Here is a 19,612-nt window from a genome sequence, read left to right as displayed (position 1 = left end):
GCAGCAGCATATGAGCCCACCGCAAAGAGCTGCTCACAGGGAGATCACTGGAGCGTTGTGAAGCCCCCAGCAGGCGGCTGGTCTGAGACCTCATTATGTTGGGAGTGGGCACATGGAGAAGTGAGAGGATGGCATCTGCAGACACTGCGTGGGGAGAGAAAATGAGACTTTACTCGTTTTTTGAATTGTTTTTTTTTTACCATTACATGTATTTTATACATTCGTCTTGGTACATTATCAGAAGCCGGTAGAGAGTCCGCACTGGAAAACGCCTTTAATGCATCCGATCTAATGAGACCCCGTCTGGTGTACAGTATTGAGAGCCTAACATATGAGGAATTAAAGATTTTAAGAAAGAATTGAGAAACTTAAAGGGAATCTGTCACAACTTTTTTGCCACCTAATTTGAGAGCCTAAAGTAGGGGCAGAGACCTTGATTCCTATGATGTCACTTACTGGGCTGCTTGCTATAGTTTTGCTAAAATCGTTGTAGGAGACTATTGCTAGAGGGCTAGTATACCTGCTGCCATGTAGTCCTCCACGATCATGATCTCTGTATACCCCTGCCCTCCACTGATTCGTGTATACCGGGATATAGCTTTACAAGCATACAAACGTGTGTGTATATATACATTTAGCCATTTTTTGTTGTCTCCTGTCCAGCTTGGCTTTTCCTAATCGTTAATTGAGCACATCTCATTATACAAATCTTCATATAGCAGAGAAATAGGTATCTTTCCAATTTCTTGGAATTAATGATTTTGCAGCATTTACGGTAAGTGTTGCTGTGCTTCTTTTATATTGATGACCAATCTTAGAGGTCATGAATATCAAATCATTGGGGGTCTGACACCCAGTAACCCCAGTGATTTCCCTCTCTGTGCTGGGGTGCCCAGTTTTTAGCAGTTGGAGAGCTGCACAGCACAGCTCCGTTATCTGTAGTGGCCGCGGCCGGGTACACGGCATCCGCCCTATTATAGGGAATGGCAGAGACCTCCAGTCCCCAGCTGCGGCCCCTACGCAGCTCACTGACCTGTGCTGTTTAGTTCCATAACTGCTAACGTCTGGCCACCGCCTGTACTCAGGACAGCTGATCAGTGGGGGTGTCAGATGTCGGACTCCCACCCAGGTTTTTTTGATCATCAGTATAAAAGTAGTGGAGTAGCCCTTTAAGTAAATGTAACATTAAAGGGTGTTTAATAGCCATTATTTTTGGGTCAAATAGGTTCATTGGGAATTAAGAGCTAAAAATAGTACGGTATTTTTATTTTTTTTATTTCCCACTCCCCAAAAAGGACTAAAGAACAGTGCAGCATAAGTGTTTTTGGTTTCCATCTTCCTGTTGACATCTCCAGCAGAGCTGGGAAATTAAGGGATTAATTCTGTTGTGAGGAATTGGTGTCCTCTAATACCCGGATATTGTCTTGTCGTTTAGTTCCTGGGTTTAGTGCATATTGAGTCTGAATGACTAGATGATAAGATTTGTTTTATTTCTGTGTTGTCACACGTGACATTACGTTTATTTATTAATCTATGAAGATGTGGGCTTATCGCTGCTGATTGCCGGCTCGTATAGTCCTCTCCCAGCCAGTACAAAGCAGTAATAAGCCAAATGCCCAATACGGATTTTGATGCCTTGTGAGAATGTGCAGGGAAAGAGAGAGACCCCAAGTTCTGACTGCCTATAGAAGCAGCTAAACGGGAATTGTACATATAAATACTCTGAATAATGTGGCTTTGTAGTGGCTAACACAGATCTGGTTCTCTCTGGAAAGGGACAATGGCAGCAGAGGGCGTTACAGATGCACATCTCAGAGTTCTGTTTTATTTTGTAAGGGCAGACAAACCTTTTAAAGGGAATCTGTCAGGTTATTGCTACCTCATCTGAGAGCAGCACAATGCAGGAAAAGGGCCCCTGCATCAACGATGTGTCACTTAGGTTACCTGGTACAATCAGTTTTTAGCTGAAGCAGAGCTCAGAAAGCAACCCCTCCCCCACCACAGCTTTCTGTGTACTAGAGAGCGAGAACTACGACCATTTAACAGAACCACATTTAGGGTCCCCATTGACTTCTATGGGGTTCGGAATCTCCAGTTCTGCTACCAGTACCAAACTTAGTACTAAAGTTTGGTCGAAACCAAAAATCCACAGGGTCCACTCATCCCTGGTCTCAGCCCCATATTTTCTACTGTCTTTAGATTGCATAGCAAAAACCTGCTGACAGATTCCCTTTAAAGCTATGCATAACCTAAGGTATGAAGTGTAAGGTCGGCCGTAGACATCAGGTGGCTGTCGGCCGTAGACGTAGGGTGGCTGTCGACCGTAGACTTCGGGTGGCTGTCGGCCGTAGGCGTCGGGTGGCTGTCAGCCGTAGGCGTCGGGTGGCTGTCGGCCGTAGGCGTCGGATGGCTGTCGGCCGTAGGCGTCGGGTGGCTGTCGGCCGTAGGCGTCGGGTGGCTGTCTGCCATACAGTGCTTTGGCAGACTGTTCAGCTGACATCAATCAGAGCCGACACTCCCATACCATACACAGAAGAGCTAGCTCTGCAGTCCAAAATCGGACATGCGCAATCAATATCTCTCACGACAACCAGTTGGCCAGCGCCCCCATGCACATTAGTCAATCAGCCCAACCCATTAACATTGGTGGGTTCAGCCGACATTAGTCTGTGTTTCGGGGCCTTACGAGTGAATAGGAAAAAGGAAATAACAGCTCAACCCTCAATGTAGCCGGATCTGCACTGAAGTCCATGATCCACGCCACCACACTGCGTTAGAAACAGGGAAGGAAGAAGCTGATCCAGCTTCTGATCCACAGTTCAAAGAGACGTGGTTTAAAATCATGAAGTCTTTATTTCCAGAAGAGTTAAAAAATCAATAGAGAAATACAAAATATCGGAAACAAAATCCTCTGTAATAGTCTTTGAGTAGTAGGGGGGCCACAAAAACAAATGAGACTACCAGATGCGTTTTGATCATGAAGACACCTTATGCCTTTAGGCTACCAAGATGAGTCTGGTTAAAGATGGCCTCTTATATAGAAGGGGGTCCACAGCTTAGATGGATCTTTTAGAAATTGTGGTCCTCGTGACCTATCTGGTGTTGTGACTCTCAGTAACTGCTGTTCTGTTTGTGATGAGGATACTGAGCCTGCTTGTCGCATACAGGCTTAGTTCTTGAAAATATCATTTCTTTATCGCTTCATTGGGGGACACAGATAACCGTGGGTGTATGCTGCTGCTGCTAGGAGGCTGACACTATGCAAAAAGGAAAAAACAATAGCTCCTCCCCGGCAGTATACACCCACTGACAGGCACCAAGCAGCTCAGTTTGTGCTTAGTGTCTGTAGGAGGCGGACCTGGATCTCCCCAGATCCACAGCTAATCGTTTTTCCTTACAGGTTTGTTGTGTGTTATTAATTCTTTACCTTTTTTTTTCAGATACAGCATTCAGGGAATCGGGGTGTTAATTCACTCTGCCTTCCCACTATTAGCGGCTGGGCGAGCAGTGTCGTGTCACCCACATCGCAGCACCCAGGCCTGCTGGCAGGACATTTCTCCCTTACACCTTCATAGGTGCTTCAGGGCATGTTTGGCGGCTGGTCCTTGCCGAATTTCCTCCTCCCCCCTCTCCTCGGAGAAGGCTGAGAGGGAGGCGGTAGTCACCAGTGGTGGCCCCCCCCCCCTTCCCTAAGGGGGTTGATGCCGCCTCCTGGAACAGGGTTCTTCTCTCCAGCGTCCCTCCCTTCCCTTGGACCCCTGGACGACCCTCGCTATATGTGCGCCGGACAAGCAAGGTAATGAAAATATGCCCGGGATTTCATTTATTTTTAAATTGCGCGCCCCCCTGGACCCGTCAGTGCTCCAACCCCGTAGTCCCTGCAGTTTCTTCTTTCTTGCGCTCTATATCAGGCGCCTATTCACTGCCATCTTTTCCAGCGCGTCGCACGGCTTTCCTTTTACTTTCGTTTTCTCCTGGCACTCGGCTCGGCGGCCACGCCCCCTCTCGCCCGCGCTTTTTTGGCGCCCAAGGATATCCTATCACAGGTCGCACTTCCCTTGGGACATGCTCCCCTTCGACCGCCGGACCAATCCAGGGTCTCCCATCCCTCCTTCATCACGAGTTCGCTTTCCCCCTCCATCTTGGTTTCGGCTACCTCACTGGACGCCGCACCATTCGGGGGACACAGAGAGCGCATAGCTGCAGCTTCCCTATCCTGTACGGTAGGCTTTCACATTTATATCCTACCAGCCCTCCTCTGCAGTATCTTATACATACGCAGGCAGACCTGCAGTATTTTATACATACACTGGCAGAGTTGTCCAAACTTCTTTCTCTATAGAGCGCACCAGCCTCCTCTATGTTCAACTCTACCGGGGCTTCTGTTTCTTAGCCCACCATCATTCATTACGCTTGCTCACGCTGCAAGAAAAGTTGTCAGCAGGCCAGTCATCGCCTTTCTGCCAGTCCTGCAGTCCTCCTACCATGTCTGCCCCGCAGGAAGCTTCCGATTCTCGGGATGAGTGCACTCCCCCTCCCCCAGATTGGGCAGTTGCTATGTCCCAGTCGGTCTCGGACCTGACTAAGATATCCCAGTCTCTGGTCCTGGCGCTTGAACGACTTCCAAAGCTATCCGCAGCCACCAGTGCCCCAATCGTCCCTCATGGCGATTCGCACGCACCCGATATCGACCCTCAGAAGGACACTACTGGCGGCCGTTCTAGAAAGAGGTCTCTGTCTATCTCCTCTTCCAGCTCTCAGTGTCCCTCGGCAGCTCCCAAGCTGCTTTCCTCTTCCCAATTCCCCTCTTCGGAGGAGGACCTTGGATCGTATATAGATTCTCGGTCCGGGTCTGACTCAGACCAGACTTCCAGTATGCAGGCAATCGTGGATAGTCTCATCTCTGCTATCTCTCAAACCCTGAAACTTAAACAGGACGAGGCTCCCTCAAGGGATCCTTCCGTCTCTTTTAAGCGGGTGAAACATCCTTCTCGCTCCTTTCCCAATCACGAGGAGTTTGTCTACCCTGTCTAAACACTGGAAGCATCCTGAAAATCGCTTCCTGGGTAGAAAATACTTGGACGTCTTATACCCTTTTAGCGCCGACCTTCTTGCCAAATGGGCACAATCTCCAAAAGTGGATCCACCGGTCTCCCGTCTTTCCTCCAAGACAGTTCTATCTTTACCAGATGGTGCATCTCTTAAGGACGCGACGGACAGGCAAATTGAGACTCTAGCCAAGTCAGCTTTCGAGGCATCGGGTGCTTCCCTCTGCCCCAGTTTCACCTCCACTTGGGTGGCAAAGGCCATTTCCGCCTGGGCCAAGATTCTTCGCCGATGCATCTTGGCTTCGGCCTCTTCGCAAGAACTGGCCGATCTGGCAGACCATATAGGGCACGCGGGCAAATATGTTTTGGCTGCCTCCTTAGATGCATCAGCCTGTTATGCCAGGGCAAGTAGCAACATCATAGCTATACACCGCATCCTTTGGCTGAAAGCATGGAGTGCAGATACAACTTCCAAGAAGTCCCTCACCAACTTAGCCTTTCAGGGTTCCAGACTCTTTGGATCTCGGCTAGATCAGATCATTTTGGATGCCACCGGGGGAAAGAGCACTTCTCTCCCTCAGTCTAGGCCAAAGCGTGTCTTCAACAGAAAGGGCCCTAGGCCTTTTAGGCACTTTCGTCAATTTCAAACTTCGGACTCCTCTTCTCAACAGGAGCGTCCCTCAGCTTCAGGTGAACGAAGGAGACCCTTTTACAAGCCAGCCCCCAGATGGAGAACTAACTTCCAACCTTCTAGGTCCTCTGGCTCCCGTTCCAATAGATTTCGTTCCAAGTGACGGTTCGCCCCCACCTGGAACTCTTTCCAGGGTGGGAGGCAGGCTTCTTTCCTTCCAGGACGCCTGATTGTCGGTGGTCAGCGACGCCTGGGTCAGAGAGATCGTTACCTCCGGCTACAAGATCGAATTTTCTTTTCTAACAGAAAATAGTTTCTTCCTCTCTCGTCCACCAAGGCACCCGTCCCAACTGCCCGGTTTCCTTCAGGCCGTATCCTCCCTGCTTGCCGCCGGCGTAGTCGTTCCCATTTCTTCAAACAAGCGTTTTTCGGGGTTCTACTCGAACCTCTTCGTGGTCCCGAAGAAGGACGGTTCCCTCCGTCCAATTCTGGATCTCAAGCTCTTGAACCGCTACGTTTGACTCTGTCACTTCAGAATGGAATCCTTGCGGTCGGTGATTGCCGCCATGGAGCCCGGGGAGTTCCTGTGCTCTGTAGATATTCAGGATGCGTACCTTTATGTTCCCATTTGCGTACGGCACCAGAGGTACCTTCGGTTCGCTATCCAGGAAGAGCACTACCAATTCACGGCTCTCCCGCTCGGCCTGGCGTCTGACCCCAGGGTCTTCACCAAGATCATGGCGGCGGTAATGGCCATCCTTCGTTCCTGAGGGATTCTCATTATCCCTTACCTGGACGATCTTTTGATCAAGAGATCATCCCATCGAGACTGTGCTCGAAACCTCCAGATCTCTCTGGACACTCTAACTCGTCTCGGCTGAATTATCAACCGGGACAAGTCCTCTCTGATTCCTTTCCAGCGCCTGTCTTTCCTGGGCATGGAATTCGACACAGACTTGGCTCGGGTCTTCCTCCCGAAGGACAAGTTCTTTGTTCTCTGCAAGGCAGTCCGATCTCTAAAACACCCAGCCCCCGCTCGCGACGATTCTGTATGGCAGTTCTGGGAAAGATGGTTGCCTCCATGGAGGTCGTACCTTTCGCCCAATTCCACTCCCGTCCTCTCCAACTGTTCCTTCTATCCACTTGGAACAGGTGCACGACTGCTCTGGACCGCCCCATTCGTCTACCTCGCCAAGTCGCCAGTCCCTCACCTGGTGGACTCTGTCCTCCTCGGTCCTGAGAGGGAGGTCCTTTCTTCCGCTTCAGTGGCAGGTCATCACCATAGATGCCAGTCTGCTCGGATGGGGAGCAGTCTTCCGACATCTCACAGCGCAAGGACCCCCCAGGAGGCTCTTCTTTCCATCAACCTCCTGGAGATCAGAGCAATCTTCCTTGCCCTACTCCTTTGGCAGTCCCTCCTTACAGGCCGTCCTGTCCGCATTCAGTCAGACAACGCCACGGCCGTGGCGTACTTGAACCACCAGGGTGGGACTCGCAGCAGTCCGGTAATGGCGGAAACGGTAAAGATCCTTCGGTGGGCAGAATGTCACGTTCCAGCCATATCAGCCTTTCACATTCCGGGGGTCGAAAATTGGGCAGCCGATTTCCTCAGCCGCCAGGGTCTGGCAGCGGGCGAGTGGTCTCTCCATCCCTCAGTCTTCGATCAAATCTGTCTTCGTTGAGACACCCCAGACGTCGATCTCATAGCGTCTCGGATGAACCACAAGGTACCTCGATTCGTAGCCAGATCCCGGGATCCTCTGGCCATCGACCACGACGCCCTGGTAATACCATGGTCCCAGTTTTGGTTTCCTTACCTGTTTCTCCTTCTCCCCTTGATTCCAAGGGTGGCGAAGAAGATAAAGTTAGAGGGGATTCCGGTCATTCTCATAGCACCAGACTGGCCAAGGCGCCCTTGGTACGCGGAGCTCGTAAACATGCTCACAGATACCCCCTGGAGACTCGAAGACCGCCCAGACCTTCTTTCACAGGGCCCGCTCTTCCACCAGAGTTCTCAGTCTCGGAGTTTAACGGCATTTCCGTTGAGGCCGCGGTCCTAAGGGAGTTTGGTCTTTCTCAACAGGTCATACAGACCATGATCAGAGCCAGAAAGCCGGCTTCTTCTCGCATTTACCACAGGTACTGGAAGGCTTTCTTCTGGTGGTGTGAAACAAACAACGTCTTTCCGATGACCTTTTCCCTTCTGGACGTTCTCGGTTTCCTGCAGTCGGGTCTCAATTCGGGGCTATCCTTCAGTACTCTAAAGGGTTAAGTTTCCGCCTTGTCCATTCTTTTCCAAAGGGACTTGGCTTCCATTTCTCAAGTAAAGACTTTTCTACAGGGAGTTGCTCATCTTGCGCCTCCTTTCCGCTCTCCGCTGGAACCTTGGGACCTCAGTTTATTTCTCGGTGCTCTTCAAGCTGATCCCTTCGAACCTCTTCAGGACATTTCCTTTTCCCTTCTATCTTGGAAGGTGGCCTTCCTCATTGCCATCACTTCAATTAGGAGGGTCTCCGAGTTGGCAGCCTTATTCTGCTGTTCCCCATTTCTGGTTCTTCATCAGGACAAGGTAGTTCTCAGACCTGTCCCTTCTTTCCTTCCCAAGGTGGTATCTGCTTTCCACATCAATGAGGACATCATTCTTCCCTCTTTTTGCCCTTCCCCAGTTTATCCTCTGGAGAAGTCTCGTCACAAGCTGGACGTGGTCAGGGCCGTTCAGGTCTATCTTTCTAGAACCGCCCAGTTTCGCCAATCTGATTCTCTGTGATCTCTGAGGGTCGCTGGAAAGGCCTTCAAGCGTCCAAGTCCACGATCTCTCACTGGATTCGTTCTGCGATAACGGAAACCTACCGTGTGCATGAGGCACGGCCCACTCCACCAGGGCTGTCGGAGTTTCTTGGGCGGTCCGTCACCAGGCTTCTGCCTTGCAGGTTTGCAGGGCCGCAACCTGGTCGTCTTTGCATACCTTTACGAGGTTCTATAGGGTTCATACCCAGGCCTCGTCTGATGCAGGTTTTGGTAGGAAGGTACTGCAGGCGGCAGTTGCGCACCGGCCCACCTGAGTCCTCTTGTTTCCTTTCTACACACCCTTTTTCTGGGACTGCTCTTGGACGTCCCACGGTTATCGGTGTCCCCCAATGAAGCGATAAAGAAAAAGGGATTTTTTGGTACTTACTGTAAAATATCTTTCTTGGCGCCTTCATTGGGGGACACAGCACCCTCCCTGATTATTCGTTTTCGGTACCCTGTTTGGGCCTAAAAGCCTTGGTTGAGAAAACTTATGTGTTCTGAGTTCTGGACATCTCTCCTACTGCTTTTTTTTTCACCAACTGAGCTGCTTGGTGCCTGTCAGTGGGTGTATACTGCCGGGGAGGAGCTATTGTTTTTTCCTTTTTGCATAGAGTCAGCCTCCTAGCAGCAGCAGCAGCAGCAGCAGCATACACCCACAGTTATCTGTGTTCCCCAATGAAGGCTCCAAGAAAGTAAGTACCAAAAATCCCACTTTAATTAACACCTGTATGACGCCAAAGCTTTGCTCCATTACCAATATATCCTATTTTGATAGAAGGTGCTAATGAGGCTGGAAGTACATTGGGCTCCGCTGATGCATAGGGATTACATCAGGGGTCTTCATTACTCTCTGCCCAGTGCCACTTGCCTTTCCTTGACTGACATATTGTGCCTGTTAGGCGTGTAGCTGGCAGAAGGCAGATCTGTCAATCACGGAGAGGAGCATGGCGCCAGGTGGGGAGTAGTAGAGATGACCAATGTTCTCCCTGTAAGACCCCATTCAGGCTGCAGATACTTTTCTCATTTGCAAACAATCTGTCTGAGTTTCTTCACTGTTTTTCTTCAGATTTTCATCAGAGTTTGGTTAGTGCGTCAGTTTTTCTCATATGAAAACAAAAAGCTATGGAGGTTTCTCAAGCTTCTTCAATGAAACAGCCTGTGAAAAATGTCATCCAAATGCTGTCCATTTTTTTTTTTTTTTTCACAAACTGATTGATTTACATTGGTGAGTTTGATCTCTGATTCAGCTCAAATTCGGACATGTGTCTGTATTTTGTGTAAAATTACACAGATATGTGAACAGCCCCATAGACTGATAGGTAATAATAATTTTATTTGTATAGCGCCAACATATTCCGCAGCGCTTTACAAATTATAGAGGGGATTTGTACAGACAATAGACATTACAGCATAACAAAAATCACAGTTCAAAATAGATACCAATAGGAGTGATGGCCCTGATCTCAAGCTTACAATCTATAGGTACAAGTTTTATCCTTAGATATCACGCATAGAAAAACTGATGTCTGAATGAGCCCTAATGGAGAAGGCTGATCAGCACTCGTCACACGTTCATCATCAGAATGATTTATGCAGAAACTTTTTAAAATGTAGGGCAGCATGGTGGCTCATTGGTTAGCACTGCAGCCTTGCCACGCTGGAGTCCTGGGTTCAAATCCCACCAAGGGCAACATCTGCAAGGAGTTTGTATGTTCTCCCCGTGTTTGTGTGGGTTTCCTCTGGGTTCTCCGGTTTCCTCCCACATTCCAAAGACATACTGATGGGGAATCTAGATTGTGAGCAAACTATAAATAGCTGTGGAATATGTTAGCGCTATATAAAAATAAAGATTATTAAATGTATCAAAAACTGGAAACAAAAATAATGTTTTTGGAGAGTGTTACGTGTTTTGACCCCCTAACTCCTGGTTTCTTAGTTATAAGTGATATATTTCTGATCTAGGTCTGAAAATACATATCAGTATTGGCAAAACGAATATGTCATAATAGTGAATTATTTCAGCACTCATCGTGTGGTTATGAACTTGGAAGTTATAGTTCCAAGAGCGTAAAGCACTCCTCGAAAAACTTGTTTGTTTTTTATTCTGGTACTGCGTGTATTGCCACACCTCGAATTCCCCTCCAGCCTCATTAGCATCCTTCCTGAACGGATTTCTCGGCACAGGCGCAGCGCTTCGGGCCATGCAGGTAGCAGTCAATTTGTATATTCCAGACCTGGACTGCCATGACAGATTCCCTTTAATAATGTCTTTCCAGCATTTCAAGGACTAATCAGAATGGCATTGTGTTAATATGTGAATTTTGGCATTACTATTTTGTTTTAATGACCAAATTCCAAATAAATTCCAATATGTAGCGTTAGTCCGAGAATATTTGCAAGTACGCTATACTATAACTAACTGGGTTGTCCAGATGGAAATACAAGTTCTGTTCCCCTGCCCTGCATAGCTCTCCGATCCTTGTCCGATTCTCGCCCCAGGCGGAGTAATGAAAGGCACAGGTAGCTGTGGGATTGAATACTTTTGCATATAGCGTTAGCTTATGTTTGCATGCAGTGTTTCTACTTCTTTTTCTGCAGCTAACATCTGCACTAAAAATGCTGTTTTCAGAATCCCCGTTTTTCAAGTGTTCTTCCCAGTGCGTTTGACACTTTTTGGCTATGTGCACATGTTACAGAATTGCCGCAGAAATTTCCGCGGCAATTCTGCAACTCCCTGCTGCGGGTATAACACATGCAGAATTGGCATGCATATTCCCGCTAAACACTAGCATTTTGCAAGCGTAATTAGCTTTCAGAATGCTAGCGTTTTCCAAGCGATCTATGCAGCATCGATAGTAAAAAGATATAATGTTAAAAATAAAAAAAATTTAAAATCGTGATATTCTCACCTTCCGGTGGCCCCCGCAGCTGTCCCGCTCCTTGCGATGCTCCCGTGCCCAGTGATGCCTTGTGACAATGACACCAGATGATGTAGCATCCCGCGAGACCGCTACGTCATCACAGGTCATTGTCGCAAGGCATTACTGGGAACGGGAGCTGCCAGGAGCATCGCAAGGAGCGGGAAGGCCGCCGGAAGGTGAGAATAGCACAATTTTTTATTTTACTTTATCTTTTTTTTTTTTTTTTTTAAAACAGGTATATGGTTCCCAGGGCCTGGAGGAGAGTTTCCTCTCCTCTACCCTGGGTACCAACCGCACATGGTGGGCATATCCCCATGCGGGAAGTAAGTGGATCAATGCATTCCTATGTGTGCGGAATCGCGGCGAATGAGCATGCTGCATATGACTTCAGTGAGCTGTGTTGTGTATGCGTTTTCGCAGCGAAAAAACACGGCAAAAACGCATACCATCTGCAACGTGTGCACATAGCCTTTAGCAGTGTTTTTGGGTGCAGATTACATGCAAGTGTACTTTTTAATAAAGTTAGTTTTATTCAACAAATACGCTGTTGCATTTTTTTTGCTGCTTTTTTTTTTTTCTCACTTTCTCGCTGTTTTTTATGGTGAAAAACGCAGCAAAAATGCTGGAAGAATTGACATTCAGATATAAAAAAACGCTGCAGTTCTCAAGCTCACTCAGGAAAAAAACAGTCGTGTGCATGAGATTTCTGAAATCCCATAGCTTTGCTATTACTGTAAAAAGCAGCTTTATAAAAGCAAAGCAAAGAAGTGCAGCATGTGAACACAGCTTTAGGGTATGTGCACACATTAACTATTTGCTGCAGACATTTATGCATCAAAAACTTTTCTCTTGGTAGGAAAAGCCACGTATAAAAAAATCTGTGCGTTTGATAAATTTTTCCATGCGGTTTTTCCCTTCCATTTGAACGGGTAAAAGAATATTTTTTTTTAGCATGAACCATTATTGAGCACTGACTGTAAATCCTGCCAGAGGAGCTTCGATCAATTGCTTCCATCTATGCAGCCTTCTTTGCCGGAGCTTACTTACTAATCATAAATGTGTGCTGATCTACAAATTTTTTTTTTACGTCTAAATGAATGGTATATTCACTTGTCTTTTTTTCCAAGGGCGATTCCACGGTGGTCGGCACAAGCAGGTTACGGGATTTGTATGATAAGTTTGAAGAAGAACTTGGCAAGCGTCAATCAAAAGCGAGAGCTGCTAGGCCAGCGTGGGAGCCACCAAAGACCAAGTTAGACGAGGATTTAGGTGAGAGGAGCGTGTGCTTGTTCTGCGCGCTTGTTATCTCAGCCTTACTATTTTTATTAAGGCAGCGTTGCCACCATCTGGGAAGGTGTTTCTATCCATGCCTAGAATATGTTTGTTGGGATTTTTTTCTGAAGCTTGGCACCGTAGAGATGTGGATTTTGAGAAAGTGTAAATATTCTTGGCAGGAATCCTACTTTCTTGCATGGTCTGTACTTGGCAATCTCTTCTGTACAAGAAGTATTTAGCAGCCTTTAGTATATACTCTTTCTTATCCACTCTGGATATTCGGCTACAATGCAGTGTGCACATTATACCTGTACGGCCGTCTGTGTCGCCCCGTCCTCTGCAGTGATGTCATTATATAAAGATTGCTGCTTTGGACGTTGGCGTTTGTGTGAACTGCTGATCATGTTCTTGGCTGACATTTTTACTAAATGTTTCGAAAAGTTCTTCATATAATGACAGATATTTTCCTGCGTTTCATGGTTGTTATTATGGTGCTTTTTATTCCCACTTGTTATGCTTATTAACTGTCCTGGTCTCTTTAAGTGCAAATAATCTATTTGTTCAATTTTCTATAAATTACCACCAATATATGCACATATAATAATAGCTTTATTTCATGGCAGCATGCACTATATCGTTTTGCAGAAAGGGAGAGCTGTACACAAATACAAGAATACATAGTGACGGCATATGGCCTCTTCTCATGCCATGACCTACATGTATGTCCTGGTAAAGAGTTATTCACCACTCCAAGACTGATACGTGTAGTCGGAAGGAGAGATGGCTGTAATATACAGATGTTGCAAGTACTGGAACCGGAGCTAGCTCTGATAATAGCAGTTTAACCCATAGTTATCCACATAAAAAGAGCTTGACTGAGGGATGGGACTCAATCCCCCTGTCCCCCACAGCTGCTAGCTTTCATAGACTTATTGTACACTGAGAAGTTCTGGACCACCCAGCAAACACTGGAGCAGTCCAACCAGTCACAAGTAGCAGAACCTGGCACCTAGAACAGGAGAAGATGGAGACTGCTACGTATTGTACTACAGTTGAGGATCATACATTAGTCACACCACTCCTGGGGTGAAACAAAAACAGAGTGGTTTAAACAATCTGCAGCTTGGCGCTAGTGGTTTTCCGTAATAAGAAAATCCCTTTAATTCAGTGTTTGAGCATGCTCTAGGAATAGCTGCTAAGAGACTAGATAAATGGAACAAATAGATTTGACTATCCACTACATTCTGTATAAGACCATGTAGACCTCTTAAAGACTTTTTCAGGAATAATTGCCCCTTCCCCGTGAGTTTCTACTGGGTCGTTTTACTCGCCGTCATCATATTCAGTGCTGCATCTCTGTAAAGGGCCCGGTCTTTGGCACGCTGCCCTGGTCAGGGCTGTGGAGTCGGTAAGCCAAAACTTCCGATTCGGACTCCTCAATTTCCATGGCACCAACTCCAACTCCACCAAAATGGGCTCTGCCTCCAGGACTGTGGAGACTGTAAGCCAAACCTCCGACTCCCAACTCCTCAATTTCCATGACACCGACTCAGACTCCACCAAAATGGGCTCCGACTCCACAGGCCTGGCCCTGGTGATGCCGTGACCACTGGGTCCAGCATCTCTGCCGATGTAGATGGCATAAGTCTAGTGGAGGTTAACATTAGTCGCAAATATAACGACCGTCATTAGAGGGACTGAAAATAAAATCTACGCTTACTATAAGCAGGCATCGTTGGCCTTAAATTTTGCCCTATTTATTTTTTGCTTTTTTTTTCTCCTACACCTCATTGGGGGACACAGGACCATGGGTGTTATGCTGCTGCCACTAGGAGGACACTAAGTAAACACAGAAAGAATAGCTTCTCCCCTGCAGTACACACCCTCCTGCTGGCTCTCAGTGAACCAGTTCTTGCTTAGTGTCTGTAGGAGGCACTTGGGTCTGTTTCAGACCCCACCGTTTGTATTTTAATTTTTGATTTTTTTGTTCTATTTTTTCCTTTAATGGAGCGAATGGGGGCGACGGATCCTTTCTAGGCTCTGATCTCCCCCGAACCATCAACAGGCAAGTACGTGGAGCGTCCCTCCCGTATCCTTTCCTGCAACGTTGGATGCCAGCCATGAGCTTTTCTTGCGGGCGATGGTTCCTTCGTGTTCCGATCTCCCCCCTCCATAGCAGGCGACCACATGGAGTAGCCCTCCATCTACCTCTCCTGGAGCCAGGTGCATAGCCAGACATATTATGAATGGCGTCCGTGCAGCCCCCCCTCTGCATCACCACTGATATAGCGGATGACGCATGGTGGCAGAAGCTCTCCACCCCCTCCCTGACTATGGCGATGGTGGATTGAGCACCGGCCCACCGCATCTACCGTGAGTACACTGCGGGGGCCGAGGCGCTGGGGGGTCCTGGTCCCCGGGGTATGGGAGGTCCGCACCTTAAAGCCCGGGTCCTTGGGTGGTCTGCAGTGCGGCAATTCCTTCAGAGAGTGTGGCTTAAAAATGGCGCTAATAGCGTTCGCGGCGCTGCAGGCCGCAACCGCAGGTTTAAAATTTAGCCCCCGGCTTTTCCCTTTCATACAGGCCGGAGTTTTTGGCACGCCCACCGGCAGTTACCGCCGCCCACTCTTTCTGGCGCTTCTCGTTCCCTGAGAGAGACTTTCACTTCCTGATCTCGGCGGCCATCTTGGTACACCCACAGGGCTGATGCTGCAGCGCTGCTCCAACATTTTCAATCACAGCCTTCAGGATTAGCGATTCCTGTGCATAACTCCCGTGGCATCACACTGCGGACCACCCCTGGAGACTCAAGACACAGGACCATGGGTAAGCTTCAGAAACATAGCTTAACCCTTCCCCTGCTAGTAAGCGCTTTCCTCCAGGCTTTACTATGTCTCAACCAAAGCCTCACAAAAAGTCTGGGAAAACCCACACTGTATTTTTCACTGCATGAACCTCTTGTAAGGTATCATTACCCCGGGGTCACAATACTGCATTATGCACAGCTTGTGAACCACCTCAAGAACCACCTGTTGCTGATACTGAACCCAGCGAGCCTAGTCCCCCTGAGTGGGCTACCTCCCTTTCCCGGTCTATGGCATCCCTGGCAATAGCGTTTGAATCGTTCCATGACCCTTCCTCTAACCAGGGCACTAATACGGACGACGCGTCTGATGGTCAGAACCCCTCGTACTCCAGGGGTCGTACCTTGCCAAGGAGTTCTCACTCTTCCAGGAAAAGGACTCATGCCATATCCCCAGACCATCACCGGTTTTCGGGTTCTGAGAGCTCCACTTCTCGTTCCCCTTCCATGGGGCTAGTAGAGAACCTGTTTCAGAGGACGATTCTGACACGCCCCTAGATCAGGAATTTCATCACGTTCAGGAGACTCTCGACTCTCTAATTGAGTCAGTGAATAAGGCTTTCAGACTTGAGGAGGAACCCTTATCTAAAACGGATCATGCGGTGTCCTTTAAGAGGACCAAACGAGCTCACAGAGTGTTCGCCACTCATCCCGAGTTTAAGCAAATTGTTGAATCTCACAGGATCCGTCCAGATAAACGATTCACAGGGCAGAAGCCCATGGAGTCCTAATATCCCTTTGCCCAGGATCTAAGAAAAGATTGGTCACAATCTCGCCCGGTAGATCCTCTGGTATCGCGCCTGGCTACGAAATCTGTTTTATCCTCCTCGGAGGGCGCCTTTATTAAAAATCCAACCGATCGTCAGATCGACAATATGGCGCGTTCAGCTTTTGAAGCCTCAGCGGCCGCACTCTTTCCATCTTTTGCCTCTATGTGGGTGGCTAAGGCTATGACCCACTGGGCTGAGGTCTTGTCTTCAGCAGTACTGTATACCAATTCTTCCCCCCCGAGATAGCAGACCTCGCTACTCAGATAGCCAGAGCTGGAGATTTTGTAGTGACCGCGTCCCTGGATGCCGCTGACTGCGCTTCTCAAGCAGCAGCAAATGCCATCACCATCCGGAGGTCCTTATGGCTCAGGGACTGGTGTGCGGATTCTACTTCCAAAAAGTCATTGACTTCTCTCCCATATCAGAGCGGTCGCCTTTTTGGCGAAAAGCTCGACCAGTTAATTTCTGCCGCCACTGAAGAGAAGAGTAAAATTTCTTCCACAACAGAGACCCTCTCAGCCTTTTCGGAACCTGCAACCACAGGCTCGGTCCTGATTTTTTTCGTTACAACTCAAACTGGTCCTCTACTTCCACATTTCCCGGTTTCGGCCGGGCAAAACGCGGAGACAGAGGTTCACAGGCCTCTTTTAAGCCTTCCCCTTCATGGAGAGGTGGGTCCGCAATCTAGTGTCCTCCGGATACAAGATAGATCTCTTATCTCGTCTCCCAAACCGTTTTTTTCCTGTCTTCTCCTCCCAGGGCAAAAGCATCAGAGTTCTTCAAAGCTATAAGCTCTCTGAGAAAAGACAAAGTTATTATTTCTGTCCCTCAAAGCGAAAGGTTTCAAGGTTTTTATTCAAGCCTCTTCATTGTTCCAAAGAAGGACGGTACAGTACGGCCCATAATGGACCCAAAACTGCTGAACAAGTTCGTCAGAGTGCGACGGTTCCGGACGGAATCGCTTCGTTCTGTCATCGCCTCCATGGAAAAAGGCGAGTTCCTGGCGTCTATAGACATCCAGGGCGCATACGTCCACATTCCTATTTTACTGTCTTACCAAAGGTTTCTTCGCTTCGCAGTTCAGGAAGATCACTTCCAATTTGTTGCTCTGCCCTTCGGCCTCGCCACCGCTCCCAGGGTATTCATTCACCAAGGTCATGGCGGCTGCCGTGGCCATACTCCACACCCGAAGAGTGGTGGCGCTCCCGTATTTAGACGATATCCTCATCAAAGGCCCCTCTTTCCGCTCCTGCAAGGAAGCCGTGGCCATCACAATAGATACCCTTTCTCGCCTGGGTTGGAAGATAAACTTCAAAAAATCTTCCCCAGTGCCGGCTCAGCGAATTTCCTTTCTAGGAATGATACTCGACTCGTCCCGGGGGTTAGTTCTTCTCCCCCCGGAAAAGATCTCAGTCTTACAGCGAGAAGCTCTCTCAGCCTCGCTCTCACTCTCTGCGCTTCAGTATGAGAGTCCTCGGCAGGATGGTAGCAGCTATGGAGGCGGTTCCATTTGGCCAACTACACCTCTGTTGTGAATTCCGTTCTCGGGCTCCCTCCTGTGGTCATGAGTGGTACTGTGTGAGTTTGTTCTTGGGCTCCCTCTGGTGGCCTTTAGCGATATGGCTGGTCTGTGGCTGGGTTCAGCTGCTTCATTTTCTGCTTTGCTGATCCTATTTAACTCACCTGGACCTTCACTTGTTGCCTGCTGTCGTTGTATTCAGTCCTGATTCTGATCACTCCTGGATCTTCCTTGTGACCTGTCTCCTACTGGAGAAGCTAAGTCTTGCTTGTTCATTTTGCTCATTATTTCCTTGAAAACGTTTCTCAGTATATGATGAGTTCAGTCCAGCTTGCTTTAATATGATTTTTCGCTTGCTGGTTAGTTCTGGGGTGCAGAGTGCGCCCCTCACATCGTGAGTCGGTATGGGGGTTCTTGTATTCTCTGCGTGGTTTGTTTTTGATAGTTTTTGTACTGACCGCACAGATTCCTAGCTATCTTCAGTCTGTCTAGTGTTAGCGGGCCTCATTTGCTAAACCTGTTTCATTTCTATGTTTGTATTTTCCCTTTATCTCACCGTTATTATTTGTGGGGGGCTGTCTAAAACTTTGGGGTTATTTCTCTGAGGCAAGTGAGGTCTTTGCTTTCTCTCTAGGAGAAGCCAGTTTCTCAGGCTGTGAAGAGGCGTCTAGGTTTTTAGGTAACGCTCAACGGCTGCCTTTAGTGTGTGTGGATAGGATCAGGATTGCGGTCAGTATAGCTTCCACATCCCCAGAACTTGTCCTAATATTCTGGTTTACAGGTCAGGTCAGTTTTGTGATCCTACCACCGGATCATAACAGTACAGCAGGCCCACAAAGTGTTAATGCAGCAGAAGAGAAGTCCTGAGGTCATTTTTTTTTTTCCTCTGCACTGTGTTTAGCCTCTCTCTTCCCCTTAATCTCTGGGTGGTTCTGAATTCAGCTGCAGATATGGACATTCAGAGTCTGTCTTCTAGTGTGCATCATCTCACTGCAAGGGTACAGGGCATTCAGGATTATGTAGTCCGCAGTCCTATGTCAGAGCCTAAAATACCAATTCCTGAGCTGTTCTCCGGAGATAGATCTAGGTTTTTGAACTTTAAGAATAATTGCAAGTTATTTCTTTCTCTGAGACCTCGCTCCTCTGGTGACTCTGTTCAGCAAGTTAAAATTGTAATTTCTTTGTTACGTGGTGACCCTCAAGATTGGGCATTCTCTCTGGCGCCAGGAGAGCCTGCATTGCTAAATGTGGATGCGTTTTTTCTGGCGCTTGGATTGCTTTATGAGGAACCTAATTTAGTAGACCAGGCAGAAAAGATTTTGTTGGCTCTCTCTCAGGGTCAGGATGAAGCAGAGGTTTACTGTCAGAAGTTTAGGAAGTGGTCTGTGCTCACTCAATGGAATGAGTGCGCCCTGGCAGCGATTTTCAGAAAGGGTCTTTCTGAAGCCCTTAAGGATGTTATGGTGGGGTTCCCCACGCCTGCGGGTCTGAATGAGTCAATGTCTTTGGCCATTCAGATTGATCGGCGTTTGCGGGAGCGCAAACCTGTGCACCATCTGGCGGTATTTTCTGAGCAGAAGCCTGAGCCTATGCAATGTGACAGGATTCTGACCAGAATTGAACGGCAAAATCACAGACGTCAGAATGGGTTGTGCTTTTACTGTGGTGATTCTGCTCATGTTATCTCAGAGTGTTCTAAGCGCACAAAAAGGTTCGCCAGGTCTGTCACCATTGGTACTGTACAACCTAAATTCATTTTGTCTGTTATTTGATTTGCTCTCTGTCATCCTACTCA

General features: G+C 48.0%; 1 protein-coding gene across 3 annotated transcripts in view; it reads left to right on the top strand.

Moving 5' to 3' along the window:
- Window positions 1-19,612, top strand: part of DROSHA (drosha ribonuclease III) — a 276,733-nt gene that overhangs the window by 9,142 nt on the left and 247,979 nt on the right. For all 3 annotated transcript variants that reach the window (XM_077269726.1, XM_077269724.1, XM_077269725.1), the window contains exon 5: window positions 12,518-12,659. In XM_077269726.1, coding sequence (XP_077125841.1) covers window positions 12,518-12,659 — 142 coding nt within the window. The remainder of the gene's footprint in view (window positions 1-12,517; window positions 12,660-19,612) is intronic.

Source organism: Ranitomeya variabilis, chromosome 6 (genome assembly GCF_051348905.1).
Source record: "Ranitomeya variabilis isolate aRanVar5 chromosome 6, aRanVar5.hap1, whole genome shotgun sequence".
In the NCBI taxonomy this organism is placed as follows: domain Eukaryota; kingdom Metazoa; phylum Chordata; class Amphibia; order Anura; family Dendrobatidae; genus Ranitomeya; species Ranitomeya variabilis.
This window is presented reverse-complemented; position numbering and strand designations above follow the sequence as displayed.